The sequence below is a fragment of the Cervus canadensis genome, chromosome 3 (assembly GCF_019320065.1).
Source record: "Cervus canadensis isolate Bull #8, Minnesota chromosome 3, ASM1932006v1, whole genome shotgun sequence".
NCBI classification, from domain to species: domain Eukaryota; kingdom Metazoa; phylum Chordata; class Mammalia; order Artiodactyla; family Cervidae; genus Cervus; species Cervus canadensis.
This window is the reverse complement of record NC_057388.1, coordinates 62,062,048-62,081,142: the sequence shown is the minus strand read 5'-3', so window position 1 is coordinate 62,081,142 and position 19,095 is coordinate 62,062,048. Positions and strand designations below refer to the sequence as shown.

At 39.1% G+C, this 19,095-nt stretch overlaps 1 protein-coding gene across 1 annotated transcript in view; it reads left to right on the top strand.

Moving 5' to 3' along the window:
• The first annotated feature begins 258 nt into the window (after positions 1–258).
• GARS1 (glycyl-tRNA synthetase 1) overlaps positions 259–19,095 on the top strand; it is a 43,008-nt gene continuing 24,171 nt past the window's right edge. Inside the window, exons 1-7 of the mRNA XM_043463272.1 lie at positions 259–480; positions 7,833–7,934; positions 8,809–8,911; positions 9,939–10,080; positions 11,520–11,608; positions 12,030–12,106; positions 17,393–17,538. Of these exons, the coding sequence (XP_043319207.1) occupies positions 259–480; positions 7,833–7,934; positions 8,809–8,911; positions 9,939–10,080; positions 11,520–11,608; positions 12,030–12,106; positions 17,393–17,538 (881 nt within the window). The remainder of the gene's footprint in view (positions 481–7,832; positions 7,935–8,808; positions 8,912–9,938; positions 10,081–11,519; positions 11,609–12,029; positions 12,107–17,392; positions 17,539–19,095) is intronic.

The following is a 19,095-nucleotide window of genomic DNA, read 5'->3' as shown; positions in this document are numbered from 1 at the left end:
GGGGGGTCTACCTGGGACCCCACAGCCCTCTTGGGCGCCCAAGGCGGCTCAAGCCCTTTCGGGGTTCTGAATGATTCCGGGTCCTTCCGGGGTTTTGTGTCGAATCGGCCGGTGGCGACCCGGCGCCGCGTCGCGGGGTGGGGAGTGTGCGGCTGCGCGCGCCGCGGCGTTTACGCGGCGATTTCATCATGCTCCCGGCCCGGCCGCGCGCGCCGCTTCCGCCGCCGCCCCCTCCCGACCTCCCAGCGCCGCCGGCTCATGCCCTCTCTGCGTCCGGCGCTGCTTAGAGCTGCCCGTGCCGCTCTGCTGCTGTCGCCGCCACCCGGTCTCCCGGCCCGGCCTCCGCTCCTGCCCTGCCGGCCCATCAGCAAGCCCGCCCGCGCCCCGACCTCGTTCCCCGCCGCCGCCTCCCTGAGCAGCATGGACGGCGCCGGGGCTGAGGAGGTGCTGGCACCTCTCAGACTAGCCGTGCGCCAGCAGGTACCGGCATTCTGCGCTTTGCAGTCAGCCCCGGCTCTCCTCACCCCTGGTCCCTCTTCTCATCTTCTCTCTCTCTTTTTCCCGGGCACCGGTCCACCTCATCGATTACCCGTCTCTTTCATTCTCTGGAAGCCCTTGGTTTCCAGGCATCTTCCTCGCCTCCTTCACTTTGGACTCAGGTCCCCGCGTGCGCCGGCCACCTTCCCTCCCGTGGGTCCCTCTCCTTGGGTGACTCCCGCGGATCCCTCGACATCCTGCGTCCCTTCTTTCGCGATCTGTTCTCCTTTCCCAGTCCTTGTTACTGCTGTGCCTCTTCCCTCTCCGATGACGCTGGGATCTGTAACCCTTAGCTTCTCCACCCTGTCCTAGCTTAATAACCTTAATTTTAGATTTCCTGTCCCTGCTGTGTTCTTTGTGCTTCCTGGGTGGCGAGATTCCTAATTCCTCGCTGGTCAGTTACGAGCTGAAGAGGATGCGGGTTCTCTCTTCTTACCGCCTGACTCTCTTTTTTTAATCTTCAAGATGCTTTAAATATTGTTTCCTCCTTGACATCTTCATTCGGTGCTTAGCCGGATGGTCCGCTGAGAAAGCAAAACCTCCCCTGGATAAGGGGAGGTTTTGAACTTTCTCTCTTCTAATAATGTGAGTTCATCCTTCGCTCCTGTCCTTTTCTGGGTTCCGAAAAGACCACTTGAAACGAGTGAGCTTTCAGATCGTAAACGTGGGAAGCTGTAAATGTTCCTGAGTTAATCGGTGAAGGCAGCCATCCTTCGTATGGAACATTTTGAAATTTGATTTTGCGGAAGGGAGGGAGGTTTCATGGGCTGGAGAGCTTGGTGGTTTAATCCAGGCCTCCTTTTCCTAGGGCACTGCATGGACATCAGAATTTAGAGAGGACAGGGTATTCCCACATCCAGTCAGGTAGAACCAGAAGCTTGGAATAGAACCCCAAGAGTAGATGACCTAGTAGGAAGCACCGAACGGGTTTCTCCAGCACCGGCGCCTGATGCAATAACTTGCCTTGGCTAAGGAGGGTGGATCCTTCTCTCAGAAATAATTCATTGGGGCAGCGCTGCAGAAAATTAGGCAAATTCTGCCACTTTATCTACTTTTCTCTAGTTTAAGCCTGATTGATTCTATCCTGTTTAATTTTGAAGTTTTACTGTGGGCTTAATTTATTCTTTTTTCTTTATATCAGAGCTTTATGAATGCTTATTCTCCATCTTCCTCCTCACACCCTCCTTAAGTAAAATTAAGTGTGATTCCTTTGTCTTTTCTCTCTCAACTATTTTTTCCCCCTCTTTCTTCGTATCCTTCACTTTAGAAGGGAGAATACATCTAATTTGGAAAAACGCACACCCAAACCCCTCCCTCTGCCACGTTAGCCTGGAACTGCAGTGCACATTATCCATCTGTAGTAAGACTTTGGAACTAGTTAACTGAAGTAAACTTTGATGGGGGAATAGCCTTCCGCTATTATTACTGTCTTGTGTATTGTTTATGTTGGCTTGATTGCTAGATATTTGGTACTTCAAGCTATTTTGCAAATATGTAAGTTAGTCTATGTAAGTCAGTTTGTGTTTTCTTTTCCTAATTTTTCAGGACCACACATAAATCAGTTAACTACCTGGGACTTTGAATCGCACTGATTTCAGGGTCAACTGGAAGGGAATTTAAAGATCATCTGGTTAACCCCCTTTTTTTTTTTTTAATGTTTTCGAAGAAATGAGATACAGTTTCCACTGTGAAGTTTGTGCAATTGAAGGCATCCTTGGAGTGGGATTTGTAAGGTGCTTAATAACGGGTTTTGTTAGTGGCATGTGTTTCAAATAAATAGCTAGTTCGTATAAATTTGCCAATCTGCTATGCCATGTGAATGCTGCTGTTTTTTACAGATTTGGTTTGTTGATTGGCTGAAATGTGTTTCACCATGGCATATTCTTAGTTATTTCCTGAAGAATTTAGTTTTGGAGCTTATAAAAGGGCCTCAGAGCATCTAGAAAACTGTTAATTGTTTGATGAAGGACACCCTAGGGCATTGAGCTAAAAAAAATTGGGAATTAGCATACAGTGGCCAGACTATTTTGCCAGATTTGTTGTTTAGTTGCTAAGTCGTGTCATACTCTTTTGTGACCCCATGAACTGTAGCCCACCAGGCTCCTCTGTCCATAGGATTTCCCAGGCCAGAATACTGGAGTATTTTGGAATACTGGAAATGGTTGCCATTTCCTTCTCCAGGAGATCTTCCTGACCCAGGGATCAAACTTGGGTCTCCTGCATTGCAGGCAGATTCTTTACCACAGAGCTACCAGGGAAGCCCCGTTTTGCCAAAAAAGGGCATTTTAAAAAAAAAAAAAAGCAGTGCAATCAAGAAACTACCATCTGGTTTCCCCTTTTATTTCATAATAGAAAATATATTTTAATACCTAAGATAGGACAGGCCATAACTCAGAATAAAGAAGAGCCTTTTATATTTGAAAAATGTTCTGATACCACCCCACCACCACAACCACCCATGCTGATGAACATATCCTGGAGTGTCTTGTTTGGGAAGTGGCTCTAGGGCAGCGGTTCTCAAAGTATGGTCTGCAAACCCTTGGAGGTCTCCAGGGTCAAAACCATTTTCATGATAAAATTAAGATGTTATTGGCATCTTTCACTCTGTGGACATTTGCACTGATGGTGCGAAGTGTGGTGAGTAAAACTGCTGGCCTGCAGCACTTACCAAGTAAGGGACACTAAGCCTTCATATTCTCTACCACAGTCTCACACTGAAAACAAACCAAAAAATCCTCTCTCAGTTTTGCTTTAGAGTGTCCTTGAAAAAGCAGTAAGAATTACTAATTTTGTTAAATTCAGACCTCTGTGTACACATCTTTTTAATATTGTGTGACAAAAGAGGAAGTATGCATAAAGCATACTCATGTATGTTGATTGAGGAAAAGCACTTATGACTGAGTTGCAAGAATGAAGCATACTAAAATGCCTGACAGTGTTATTCAGTCTTGGGTTTTGGGCATTCGTTCATTTTCTGTAAAATGAGTGAAGTCAGACTGTCATTTCAAAAAAGCAACTGATAGTATTTGTGGCCAATAAAGTCAGTCTTGGGAAATGTTAGAGCCCTGGATTTTTCTTTGCTTTGATTTTCTGAACTAAGAGTGCCCATTAAAGCTCTTGCTTAATCCACAAAGGACAAATGATACATTTATGAAGTTTTTGTCAATAGTTGTAAAACACTTGGGAATCTGAAATTAGTTTATTAATCTTAACAAGAACCCTCTAGGTCCATAGGTAGTAACTTAAACATTGTTAAATAATGTTTTCTTGTTTTTGTTGGCTGACTGAATATGCACCATGATATGTATGAAGGATGAATGAAAAAGGTCTGTTGGAATGATTTCTCATCTGTAATGATTTCATTTTATAACCATAGACTTTTAGTTCTAATCTATGTCTTTATGGTAAGAATTTATGCAGAAATTAAGCTTCTAGTTGATGTATCTTAAAGGTAGTTTAGAAATATTGATATTTCACATTGATCTCATTCAACACACACACACACACACACACACACACACACAAATAGTCAGTGGTGAAGAAAGAGGAGAGAAAATAATTAGAAATTAGGAATCCATAAGTACTTTCTTTCCGTGTTTAGATCAACTCCAACTTTTGTTTTCAGAATTAGATCATTATAAATCATGGTTTTAATTATTCCATTATTCAGAATAAACTCAATTATTTTCTTTTTTAAAAAATTTATTTTTAATTGAAGGATAAATTGCTTCACAGAATTGCTGTACAAAAAATTGCTTCACAGAAAATTGCTTTACAGAATTTTGTTGTTTTCTGTCAAACCTCAACATGAATCAGCCATAAGTATACGTATATCCCCTCCCTTTTGAACCTCCCTCCCATCTCCCTCCTCATCCCACCCCTGTAGGTCAATTATGTTCTTAATTGACTGAGATTTTCGGAGATGATTAACTCAGTGGAGGATTCCTGACTCTCCTACTGCTTCTGTTGAGAGTGAGCCTCTCCTTAAATATATGTATGTGTGCCTCATTCTATGCCTGAACTTTAAAAAACAGGAAAAAATGATTCAGGAAAATGAATTTTAAGTTCTTACCTTTACCACTTGTGGCCTTGCTTGCCCAGTGTCCTTTGAAAAGCTCCAAAAGAAAAGATGGGAGTGCCAGTACTTGACACACAAAGGTAGGTATTCAAAAGAACTGCTTGCCACCTTCTTTTCAGAACACAGACTCTCATAGGTTCTTATCCCCATCAAAAAGCACTGTTAGTGAACCTTTCAGAGACAAGTGTTCTGACAGGCAGAGTAAGGGAAAAGAACCCCTGAATGTGTAAAGACTAAGCCAGTAGATATTTACCAAGTATTAAGTGCTTGGGATTGTGCTAGGTTTAGGTTGTGATATCAGGCAAGAAATATTTGAGTGCCAGAACTGACATTCTAGGGTTCCTGTCTTAAAGGAGCCTGCTGTATAATGACAGGGACAGATAAAATGTATGTAAATAAATAAGCCATCCATTGATGGGGTGGTTTCAGGTATTGTGTGTGTAATAAAGAAGTTAAAATTAGAAGGTAACTGAGAATGTTGCTTTAGCTAGAGAGGTCAAGATAATAAAAGCTGTTAGTATAATAACAGACCAGACCTATTTGTATGTAATAAGAGAATGAAAAGAAGAACCAACTCAGTGACTCTCAATGATTTCAGACTCAGTGTCCCCTTTTATACCACATATTTTGAAATTCATTACTACCCTGTAATGAAATTCATGTCTCAGAAATATCATATTTCATAAGAAAAATATATGTACACGTAGTGCTCTAAATGTAATACAAATAAAAAGTAATTTATAATAAATAATATGTATTTCATTACATAAGTTTGGGGGTATGACTCCACTGGAAGTTATACTAAAGTAAGCAGATGCTGCTGCTGCTGCTAAGTCACTTCAGTTGTGTCCGACTCTGCAACCCCATAGACGGCAGCTCACCAGGCTCCCCTGTCCCTGGGATTCTCCAGGCAAGAACACTGGAATGGGCTGCCATTTCCTTCCCCAATGCATAAAAAGTGAAAAATGAAAGTGAAGTCACTCACTTGTGTCTGACTCTTAGCAACCCCATGGACTGCAGCCTCCCAGGCTCCTCCGTCCATGGGATTCTCCAGGCAAGAGTACTGGAGTGGCGTGGCATTGCCTTCTCCAAAGCAGATGCTTATACCCGTATACAGATTTACTGTGAAAACAGTTGCTATTAATGAACATTGATAAAGATATATTGCATTGTTTACTCAGGGCAGCAGCATAGCCAGTAGTCACATGTCTTCTTTGTTTTTTGTTTCAAACAATAGCAACTTTCTAAAATTCTGAACAAAACAAGATGTCCTTTTTTATTTTTTTAGTTGAGGTGTAGTTTATTTGGGGGCCTCCCAGGTGGCGCAGTGGTAAAGAATCTGCCTGCCAGTGCAGAAGATGCAAGAGACACAGGTTTGATCCCTAGATTGGAAAGATCCCCTGGAGGAGGGCATGGCAACCTGCTTCAGTATTCTTGCCTGGAGAGTTCCATGGACACAGAGCAGGGTGGGCTACGGCCCATGGAGTCGCAAAGAGTATCACATAACTGAGCAACTGAGTACTCATGCATAGTTGATTTTAGTCTTCCTTTAAATTACATTTTCCTGGGTGCATCCCTGGAAAATTCAATGTATGTTAAAACTGGGGAAATATTTCTCATTTATAAGCAGAGTTAGGTTCTTAGTTCAGATAATTTTAAATAGCTTTTTCGCCTCCTAACTGGGACATTCTGAAATAGCATGAATTAGAGGAGAGGGGGTTCTGTTCACTGAATGAGGGAAGTAGGCAGGAGCTTGGGAAAATACCCACAATGGGGAAAGGATGATGGTAGGCCCCTCAAAGGAGTTGGGGTTTTAGAAAGAGAAAGGAGGAGTCAGTTTGAAAGTACAGAGGGGAATAAGGAGAACATGTATCACATTTCCATTCTCTTTTCTGTGTTTGATTATCTGTATTTTCGTCTTTCTGTTCCATTCCATGGAATGAAAATTATCCAGGGATAATTTCTTTTCTAAGTCACTAATTCTCCAGCTGTCTGATCTGCTGTTTAAACTGTCCAGTGAGTTTTTAGTTTCAGTGATTTATTTCCTAATGTTCTATGTGGTTTTTTCCCAAGGCCCCTGATTGTTTTTGATAGTCTCTTGTTCTTTGCTCATGTTTTTGATTCCTCTTTTTATTTTACTTTAAACATCTTGAGCATTTAAAAAGTATGTTTGGTCATTCTAATACTTTAAAAGGATCTAATTTTGTTATTTGTTGTTTCTGCTGAGTCTCACTCATGGTGGCTTTCTTCCTTGTGGATTTTAAAATTTTGAGCTGTGCCTATTATTTTGGTAATCTTAAATAGAAAGTCTTGAAAGGCCTATGGCAGGTCTACTTTAGAGAGCAGTTGCTTCTGTTGGACCCCCCAGGGCTCTGTTAATTTGATACCGTTTAATTTCTCATCTTGAAATTTCCCAGACCACGTTTCCCAAATTTCCCAAAACGTGGTAACGTTTTGTTTGTTCTCTCAGATTACTTACTCTACCACATTACTGTAAGAAAATCAGTGTACGGGTGGTAGGTTGTTGGAAGTGAATAAAGTAATCTAAAGAAATTAGCAAGGAAAAAAATACAACAGTAAAGGGCAGAGGAAGGTAAGTGACTGAGAACAAATGGGCAGAGAAGTAAGCAGAAAACTAAAACAGTCTTTTTTGTACGCAAGAAAAAAGAGAGATTCAAGGAGATGGTAATCAATTCATTGGTTCTTCTGAATTCTCAGTGCTTATCTTGCTCTTTACTTTTTTTTTTGGCTGTGCTGGATCTCTGTTGCAGGGAGCAGGTTTTCTCTAGTTGCAGAGTGCATGCTGCCTAATTGTAGCACGTGGTCTTAGTTGCCCTGCAGCATGTGGGATCTTAGTTCCCTGACCAGGGATCAAACCCCCATCTCCCTGAACTGCAAGGCAGATTATTACCCAGTAGACCACCAGGGTTTTTACTTTTTGATCAGTGCTTTTCTCGCCTCTGTGCATCTCCTCCCCATAAAGAAAACAAACCAGTAATAATCACTCTGCAAGTGTAGTTATTTTATGTACCTGCCTATATATTTAGATTATACATGCTGAGGGCAGAGACCTACAGTATTCATAATGACCTTTCACATAATAAACCTTTGAATTTCCTCATTCTCACACGATACTGTTTAAAAGACATGCTGAAAAGCACATTTCTAACTTTACTTCTGAAACCAATCATGACTACAGATTCTCTTTGTTGGCTAGGGAGATCTTGTACGAAAACTCAAAGAAGATAAAGCACCCCAAGTAGATGTAGAAAAGGCAGTAGCTGAGCTCAAAGCCCGGAAGAGGATTCTGGAAGCAAAGGTGAGTCTTGGATCCTTGGAAAGGAACATAAGTAGGTATAGAATTGCTCATCTTTACTTAGTCTCTGTGGGTGGGAGAGACCTAGAAAAAAATCTAAAAGTTGCTCTCTCTTTCTTTATCCAGAATGCCTTCTCCTCCTTCTCTACTTGGAAGACTCCTTCCTTTTAGTGTGTGATTCAAAATGTCAGCTTTTCTACAAAACGTTCCTCACCCTAACCTACTCCTTCTCCCACCAGACAAAAACCCTAGACTGGTTGTGTTCCATGAATTTCCCTGGAAAGCAATTGTGTTCTTCTTGGTGAATTCTTTTATATTTACAATTAATGGTTATGCTGTTTTAAAATTTTTTCTTTTAAGGAAAAGTTTTATTCATCTGATAGCTGCTCGCAAACCTTTCAAATTATCACCCATCACTAAACTGAAATCATTTGGAGTTTTTTCTTTTTTTGGCCAAGCTGCGCAGCTTGTGGCATCTTAGTTCCCCAGTCAGGGGTTGAACTCAGCCCCAGCAGTGAAAGCATCCAGTCCTAACCCCTGGGAAGCTAGAGAATTCCTCCTTTGGAGTTTTAAGTCACTATTTCACTACAATGATCCTCTAAAAATTTAGATACTGCTTACCAGTATCTGCATCTAAGTAAGCTTAGTTTTATAATCTTGGAAATAGTCATACATTTTCCTAAATAGTTAAGTAAAGGTATCTTTGCTGTAACTCAGAGGGAAAAACCCCTAAGGTTTCTATTGTTTTAAGGGTATGAAAATCTTGTCTGATAAATTTTATATTGAATTCTGAAGAATAAAGTAAATTTAGGTGTGTAAACTGAAATTCCCACTCACTCCTTCAATCACATATTTTCTCTTTAAAAATCTCTTATAGGAGCTAGCATTACAACCCAAAGATGATGTTGTAGACAGAGCAAAAATGGAAGATACCCTGAAGAGGAGGTTTTTCTATGATCAAGCTTTTGCTATTTATGGAGGTAGGGGATTAATGAAAGAAAAAAACATGTTGTTAGTGGCTTTAATATGGTTCTTAAATGAAAAGCACAACTTGCCAATTGATATCTCGTTGTATCAGGTCATGCAAAGCAGAGGATAGATACCTTGCATTTATTTGTTTAGTCATTCATTTGGTATGATATCAGTTCTTATTTCCTTCTACCCTCCTTATTCTTGAAGACGGCTTTTTTTCCATTAGGACTTATGGAATTGGAGGGGTAGCCAGATATTGAGTGTTTGATGTATCCATGTACGTATCAGACTCCTCTTAAAATCCCAGTGGAGACTTGGGAGTAGTAGAGGGCCGTTTGTAGCACTGGCTAGCTGTACTGTGCCGTCCCCCACAAGGGCAGTGGTGAACCCTAGTTACTCTATTATTCATTATGGCAACTGCCAGGTGAAAACATTCTTCTTAGCTATGCAGATAAATTTCTACATCCCTCTGAACACTACATGAATTCATATAGACAAACATAATTCACTGATATTTTTCATAAGTAATGGAGATTATTGCAGCAGTATTAAACTTTCAATACTTTGCCACCAAAACTTGATTTGATTTTTAGTCTGAGCAGATCTCTAAATGTTTTATTTCTTGAGGTTTAAGTAGTGGCCCAAATACCAAGACTAGATTGGAGAGTGGGGTATTGGGCATCATTGTTATTCCACTGATGGAGCAAGTTATTTTCTCATTTCTACGGCAGAAAACTATAATCTGCTTTTTCATTTTGTTTCTTGCATAAGGAAAAACTTCTTTTCGATTTTAGGTTTTTCTAATCCTACTTGAAATTTCAGCCTTCACATACAGAAATAGTAAATGGAGTAAGACCTTTTCAGTTTAAACTTCTGTCAGCTAGTAGGAGATAAGAGTCTTTAGTATTGGGGGATTTGAAGTGTTGGCTTGAATACATTTTTTGGGAATATGTGAGTCTTTCAAGTTTCTGATGTCTTCTTGCTTTGATTTGTTCAGAGTGATAAGGTAGAGTACGCTTTCCTCTCATTTTGCAGGTGTTAGTGGTCTTTATGATTTTGGCCCAGTTGGATGTGCTTTAAAAAACAATATTATTCAGACCTGGAGGCAGCATTTTATTCAAGAGGAACAGATCCTGGAGATTGATTGTACCATGCTCACCCCTGAGTCAGTTTTAAAGTAAGATTTCTACTTTGAAGGCTGAAATTCTTTAATTTATATACTTAAGTAAATTTTTGATTAAAAAAAATTACCCATGTTCATTGTGAAAATCTGAAAAATAAAAACAAAATCTATAGTCATTGCCAACAGATAGCCGGTTTAAAATGTTGTGTTTATCCTTTCTTTTTAAGTTTAGGAGTAGTGTAGTGTGGTGTTTAGTAGTAGCACAGTGCTTTTCACCTAATATAGGTGAACATTATGTCAATAAGCTTCAAGAGTATTTTTAATGGCAGAATAGTATTCTCTGTTACAGATGTGGCATAATTTACTTAGCTGGTGCATTAGTATAGGTGCTTAAGTTTTAGTTTCTGAGTTTTGATTGTGCTGAACATCCTAATAGATGAATTTTTTTTATATCCTGGTGATTTTTTTAGTATAAATTCATAGAAGTTCTGGGCAAAGCTATGTACATATTTTAAATTAAATACTATTATTTGTATTGACGTTTCAATGCAGAAATTTAGATTGTTCCTGCCAACATTGTTGAAAGCAGGTCAGGATTTCTCAGATAATGAAACTGAAAGAGGAATTGTTACTCTTTTTCATCATTTCATTTAATATTGCCTATTAAAGAGCTAATTTTCATTATTTGTGTACTTTTAAAATGAAAGTGTTAGTCTCTCAGTCATGTCTGACTCTTTTCAACCCCATAGACTGTAGCCTGCCAGGCCCCTCTGTCCATGGAATTCTGCAGATAAGAATACTGGAGTGCGTAGCCATTCCCTTCTTCATGGGATCTTCCCAGCCCAGTGATCGAACCCAGGTCTCCAGCTTTGCAGGCAGATTCTTTACCATCTGAGTCACCAGCGGAGCATTTTGTGTACTTTAGGCTCTCTCTCAATAATTTCAGGCAATTAAAATAAGTTGAATTCTTGATGATAGATCTGAAAGATCAGGACAACGTATTAGCTACTTGCTCCACTAGTAGGAGCCACATAGCAATAATACCAGTGTCCCTACAGGTTTCAGTGGCAGAAAACTCTTTCTTTAAGGTTCAGTGTCTATACTGAGTTCTTGCAAATTCTTGACTAGCCAAATTCCCCATGGTTTTGGCTTTTGCTTGGATCACTAATAATAATGGGATAGGTGTGGAGTAACTGATCCTGAAAAGTAGCACAGACCTTGACAATTTGTGAAAAAGTATAATCTAGTTAATATATTTTTTCCTAAGGGAAGGGAGAACTTGGGGAGCAGGTAGGAATTGATTTAAGGAAGAATTTTCTTTGGCATACATTTTTATCTACCATGGGATATTCCATAATAGATATGGGAGCTTTCATCTGTCAGATACACAGATGTAAGCTATGGATAAATATGTAGATGGGAGATTGTCTTAAAAGGTAAAATTTATGTGTTAAGCTGTATGAAAATGACTAATTGACTTGGTATTAACTTAGGACTTCTGGCCATGTAGACAAATTTGCTGACTTCATGGTGAAAGATTTAAAAAATGGAGAGTGTTTCCGTGCTGACCATCTATTGAAAGGTATGGCTTTTCATCTCAGGTAAACACCTTTTCAAGTAGGATTGATCAAAGCAAAGGATTTGGATTAAACTTTTCTCTCAAGTTTTTACATTTTTTTTCTTGGGACATAATATACAAAGAATAAAGTGCACAGATCTTAGTATATAGAACAAGTCCCTTATTGAAAAAAAAGAAATATATATATATATATATATATATACACACACACACACACATATGTACAGATAATTAGAAATTCTAAGTCACCAAAAGAATCAAGAGAGTATCATGCCTGTCTCTGTAAAATCAGCCATAGGATTCATATAAATTAAGAACATTATCCTTGGGTTCATTTTTTCCCCTGCCCAGTGTTGAAACTCAAAAGTATGTTGTTCTTTTTTCCGATTGATTGAAATTGACATGTACAACACTATTCTTGCAGCTCATTTACAGAAATTGATGTCTGATAAGAAGTGTTCTGCTGAGAAGAAATCAGAGATGGAAAGTGTCTTGGTCCAGGTAAGTACTTGAGAGACGTTATCATGATAACCCAGGTAGGCACTGTCTTTCTTTTCAGCATTTGATGACTTGAATTCCGTGTTGTGCTGACCTGGTCACAGTAGTAAAGAAGGAGAGCTTACCTTCTGTCCTTCATATCATCTATTTTTGCGTTTTCATTTTCTCTGTCAGTGTTTTATGGTTAGCCCTTTATTTCTGTTGAACTAGCAAGTCAGTGTGAATAGGAATGAAATTAGTTTTCTCTCCTTGGAAACCAGTTTTCTGGATTTAATAGCAAAAACCAGGACAATGTCTAAGGATGGGTAGTGTTCAGTGTGGAGATTTGGGGCAGACGTCTGTGTGAGACTGTCTCATCAGCCGCTTGATCTACTTCTGATTGGACTGTCCCTGGCTATGTGCTATTCTTAGAACCTGATGGAGCAGGCCCCTGCTTTTCCTGTAGACCTTTAGTCTTGTATTTAAGTTGACAAGTTTTAGGGAAGGCATTGAGATCATCTATTCTGACTTTTAGCCAAATGCAGAAATACCTTCTATATCAGAAATAGTTCTTACCCTTTTTGGCGGGCCACAAACTGCTTTAAAAATTGATGAATACTGCATACCTTTGTCCCAGGAGGATCACATGCCTGTATGTGAATGTTGCTGATTTCTCAGCTCATTTATCCTTTTAAGCAAGTATTTCTCCTTCACCATGTTTGATCATGAAATCCACAGCTCATCTCTTAAATTTTATTTACTTCCTTGGATGAAAAAAAAAAACCCAACCAATGCTTTTTTTTTCCTTTTTCTTTTTTCATCCAAGAAGTAAGATTTCCTCTAACTTGTGTATGAATAAGTAAGGCTGAGTGTAGAACTAACACCCCAAAAAGATGTCCTTTTCATTATAGGAGACTGAAATGCAAAAGTAGGAAGTCAAGAGATACCTGGAGTAACAGGCAAATTTGGCCTTGGAGTACAAAATGAAGCAGAGCAAAGGCTAACAGAGTTTTGCCAACAGAACACACTGGTCATAGCCAGCACACTCTTCCAACAACGTAAGAGAAGACTCTACACATGGACATCACCAGATGGCCAATACCGAAATCAGATTGATTATATTCTTTGCAGCCAAAGATGGAGGAGCTCTATACAGTCAGCAAAAACAAGACCAGGAGCTGACTGTGGCTCAGATCATGAACTCCTTATTGCCAAATTCAGACTTAAATTGAAGAAAGTAGAGAAAACCACTAGACCATTCAGGTATGACCTAAATCAAATTCCTTATGATTATACAGTGGAAGTGACAAATAGATTCAAGGAATTAGATCTGATAGACAGAGTGCCTGATGAACTATGGATGGAGGTTCGTGACACTGTACAGGAGACAGGGATCAAGACCATCCCCAAGAAAAAGAAATGCAAAAAGGCAAAATGGTTGTCTGAGGAGGCCTTACAAATAGCTGAGAAAAGAAGAGAAGCAAAAGGCAAAGGAGAAAAGGAAAGATATACCCATTTGAATGCAGAGTTCCAAAGAATAGCAAGGAGAGATAAGAAAGCCTTCCCCAGTGATCAATGCAAACAAATGGAGGAAAACAATAGAATGGGAAAAACTAGAGATCTCTTCTGGAGAAGGGAATGGCAACCAACTCCAGTATTTTTGCCTAGAGAATCCCATGGACAGAGGAGCCTGGTGGGCTGATGGCCATAGGGTTGCACAGAGTCAGACACAACTGAAGCAACTTAGCAGCAGCAGCAGAGATCTCTTCAAGAAAATTAGAAATAGCAAGGGAACATTTCATGCAAAGACGGGCACAATAAAGGACAGAAATGGTATGGACCTAAAAGAAGCAGAAGCTATTAAGAAGAGGTGGCAAGAATACACAGAAGAACTGTGCAAAAAAGATCTTCATGACCCAGATAACCACGATGGTGTGACCACTCACCTAGAGCCAGACATCCTGGAATGTGAGGTCAAATGGGCCTTAGGAAGCATCACTACCAACAAAGCCAGTGGAGGTGATGGAATTCCAGTTGAATTATTTCATACCCTAAAAGATAACGCTGCAAAAGTGCTGCCCTCAATATGCCAGCAAATTTGGAAAACTCAGCAGTGGCCACAGGACTGGAAAAGGTCAGTTTTCATTCCAATCCCAAAGAAAGGCAATGCCAGAGAATGTTCAAACTACCACACAACTGCACTCATCTCACACTCTAGTAAAGTAATGCTCAAAATTCTCCAAGCCAGGCTTCAACAATATGTGAACCTTGAACTTCCAGATGTTCAAGCTGGATTTAGAAAAGGCGGAGGAACCAGAGATCAAATTGCCAACATCCGTTGGATCATCGAAAAAGCAAGAGAGTTCCAGAAAAGCATCTGCTTCTGCTTTATTGACTATGCCAAAGCCTTTGACTGTGTGGACCGCAACAAACTCTGGAAAATTCTTCAAGAGGTGGGAATACCAGACCACCTGAGCTGCCTCCTGAGAAATCTGTATGCAGGTCAAGAAGCACAGTTAGAACTGGACATGGAATAACAGATTGCTTGCAAATCGGGAAAGGAGTACATGAAGGCTGTATATTGTCACCCTGCTTATTTAACTTATATGCAGAGTACATCATGCCAAATGCTGGACTGGATGAAGCACAAACTGGAATCAGAATTGCTGAGAGAAATATCAATAACCTCAGACATGCAGTTGACACGATCCTTATAGCAGAAAGCAAAGAAGAACTAAAGGGCGTCTTGATGAAAATGAAAGAGGAGAGTGTAAAAGTTGGCTTAAAACTCAACATTCAGAAAACTAAGATCATGGCATCTGGTGTAATCACTTCATGGCAAATAGATGGGGAAACAATGGAAATGGTGACAGACTGTTTTCTCAGGCTCTAAAATCACTGAAGATGGTGACTGCAACCTTGAAATTAAAAGATGCTTGTTCCTTGGAAGAAAAGCTGTGATCAACCTAGACATCATATTAAAAGGCAGAGACATTACTTTGCCAGCAAAGGTCCGTCTAGTCAAAGCTATGGTTTTTCCAGTAGTCCTATATAGATGTGAGAGTTGGACTGTAAAGAAAGCTGAGTGCCAAAGAATTGATGCTTTTGAACTGTGGTGTTGGAGAAGACTCTTGAGAGTCCCTTGGACTGCAAGGAAATCCACCCAGTCAGTCGTAGTCGTGAATATTCATTGGAATATTGGAATGTTGGAATCCAGTCGTGAATATCATTGGAAGGACTGACGCTGAAGCTGAAGCTCCAATACTTTGGCCACCTGATGCAAAGAACTGACTCACTAGAAAAGACCCTGATGCTGTGAAAGATTTAAGGCGGGAGGAGAAGGGGACGACAGAAGATGAGATGGCTGGATGGCATCATTGACTTGATGGACATGAGTTTAAGTAAGCTCTGGGAGTTGGTGATTTACAGGGAAGCCTGGTGTGCTGCAGTCCATGAGGTCGCAAAGAGTCGGACACTACTGAGTGACTAAACTGAGGACTCCCTGACACTGCTTTCCTCTGCTGGAAATTACTGGACACTTGTCCACTGTTGCCTTGATTTTTTTAAACCTGCTGATTTTCCTCTGCAGTACCTGGCTTTCCCAACATTAGCTGAGAAATTTTCTCCTTCGTTATTTAAATTGAAAAACTTATTCTGGCTATTGGCTCATCTGCCAATTTATTTTGGGCCATATGAAGTATATTTTATTCCTTTTTTGAAACTCATTTCTTCCACATTGTTGCTTATGGTTTAGAAAATGAATTCTTGTACTTTGATACTGTTACAGCCACACCCCCATTTCTCATTTCCTTCCTTTTCTAGAGACATGACCCTTACTAGAAAGAAGACATGAAAAGCACCTCAGATTGCACCTAAGTTATTCTCTTTTACATTCAGAATTTTAGATTTATTAGGGATTTTGTGTGTATGTGTCTTTGATCTTAACAGCTTTGTTCATTTCCAAATAAATTGTCAGAAACAGGAAGTAGTTGTTTTGTTAAGTCATAATTTATAGTTTGAGCACTGACTTTCTGTTTCATCAGGTACTTGTTCCAGGAGAACAGTTTGGATTTTGATTTTGATTGCCATGTCATACATATATGTGATCTCTCTCTCTCTCTCTCTCACACACACACACACACACACACTCGACCCTTGAACAACATGGTTTGAACTATTCGAGTCCACTTACACTGTGATGTGTTTCAGTAGTAAATTCTACAGTACTACACAGTTTTTAAGTGGTTGAATCTGCAGATACAGAATAACTGTGGATAAACAGGGCTGGCTATAAGTTACATGTGTTGTTCAAGGGTCAGTTCTGTATTCTTGTCAATTTAATCTTCAGTGAAGTGTTAGAAACCCATGGAAGTGGCCTGATACTGAAATGGCCCCAAAGGATTTCCTGGGCCTGTTGCTTCAGCATATAATAGCATTTTCTGCATCTGTTAATGCTTGTGATTCTTTCTCAGCTTTATGAAGCGTGATATTAATAGTTTATCTAAAAGGCATTGATTCACCCTCTGTGGCTAAGAAGCGAGATAGATTCTGTTAACCCCATTTTACAGATAAGCAAACAGGCTCAGAGAGGTTAGGTAGGAACTTGATCCTGAATCACACAACCCATAAGTGGTGGAGTTGGGCAATTTACTCAGGATTTTCTGATCCCAAATGGCCGTAAATCATTAGTTGATGTATCTAATTATTTTTATTAGATGTTTTTTAAGTTTTAAATATTCTTTACTATTAGATGGTTTGTCATAGTCATTCGAGGTTTTTGAATTGGAGATCATATATCATTTTAGAGGGTTTGGCATTGGTCATCAATGTATAGGATGTGCAGTGCACTGAAAATGCAGAGGTGAATAAGACACAGCTTCTGCCTTCAAGCTTCTCCCATAATATCTAATGGGAGAGGAAAGTTACATGCACATTTAATTAATAGACAGGGAAGTGCACCTGACTCTTAAGAATACAGAGTAGTAAAATTCATTGTGTAAGCTTATTTGCATGATTCTTGTCAACCAATAACTATTATAATTGAACGAGATATTTTGCCTTTCATTGTGAAATGGTACGCGTGTGAATTTAGGTCGGTTCTACAAAGACACTCCATTTCTCTGTTGGTGAATGTAAACTATGTAAATTGGGTATGGTTTTAATATAGATATCTGGAAGATTAGGTTAATCTGATATCTTTATTTTGGGTGAATTTTAATGGTGGGTGGGGTTTTATATATAATATTTTATTGTTATGCCTTGTTTTTTCTCAGTCTCTTACACTAATCATTTTCTTGATGTATTCTTTAGCTCGATAACTATGGACAGCAAGAACTTGCAGATCTTTTTGTAAACTACAATGTAAAATCTCCCACCACTGGAAATGATCTCTCCCCTCCAGTGCCTTTTAACTTAATGTTTAAGACCTTCATTGGACCTGGAGGAAACATGCCTGGGTATGTATCACTTATTGTTTATGTAATATTATTACCAACTATTTGTAATAAAAGGTAAATATTAATATCAACCATGAAGGAAAATGTTTGAAAAATGATTTGTAGGAAGTGCAGACCAATATATTAAGGAGTAATAATGATAGATATATTCTAAAATTTTATTTCTTCTAATTCTTAGTATAATTTTTTTTAGTGTATATTGTCATTTTGGGGAGGGCATAAATACAGAAGTCTGTAATCATCAGTTCTTATAGTTATTACTGCATAGGGCAGGAGAGAGAGTTGAAGAATGAGTTAGAAGAATATTGAACTTGTTGTTGAGGGAGACTTTAGAAACCATTTAGTGTAGATCACACTGCCCAATGGAACTTTCTGCAGTGGTGGAGATATTCTATAAGCTGTTGCTGTCCAATGTGGTGGCCACTAGCAACTACCATGTGGCTGTTGAGCATTTGAAATGGGGCTAGTGCTTCTGGGGAACTGAATTTCTAAACTTATTTATTTATTTATTTATTTTTTGATCATCCCACATGGCATGTGGGATCTTGGTTCCCTGACCAGTGATGGAACCTGTGGCCCCTGTGGTGGAAACAGTCTTAATCACTAGACATGTGGCCCACCCTGTTGGACAGGATACATTTAGCTTATTGATTCATGAAAAGGTGGTTTTTGCAGATAGAGTAGAAAACCTGTAAGTTTGCAGTATGATCCAGAATTTATATGTCCAGATTCTTTGTTCATTGTTAGCAAACTTAGTCAAAGTATTCCATTTCATAGCCTCAGATATTTTTCTCATGGTCTCATTTTAGGGTAAGACAGGATAGGTTTTGCTAGATAAAGCTAGGTCATGTTTCCTGGAGTAGAGAGTAAAGAATAACAAAAAATGAATTGTGACAATGTATTATTGGAATTATTTTAGTAAGACAGTGGGCTGATTTAGGATATTTTGTGGAAAGAGGCCAAGGATGAGCCTTTCATTTTGTTAATACAGAGAGTCATAAAAATGGGCCATGACCTCTGACCTGCCTTCCCACTGCTGTGAATTTATCTAAGGAAAGAATTCAAAAGGAAAGGAAGGTATACCTATCAAGAGTGTATTAATTAATGATAGAAGATAGTGGAACAAAACAGCGAAAATGTTGTTCAGTAAAATTCTTGGTGTAAAAAAAACCCAGCTAGTTTTAATATGTCCTTAACTATTCCTACTTTAAAAGAGGATTTTAAAAGATACTTCAAGATAATCTGTGCTCTGAAAGTGGTGTGTAGCATCTAATTCTTGCTGTTTGTCTTTAAGCAATGACGTAATGGGATTTTATTTTGGATGTGAAAATAAATGTGACTACTTTGCCAAAAAAAAAAAAAAAAAGAGTATATAAATTGAAAGTAAAAATAACCTATTCATCCAGTAACTTGAGGACTGCTAAATAAATTATAGTAGTTTATTTTAGTAGAATACTCTGCAACTGTTAAATAAGAAAATTTTACTGTTTTTTATAAAATGGAAAAGCATAAAAGAAAATTCATATTTTAGTACATTCTACTTAATAAATATGCATA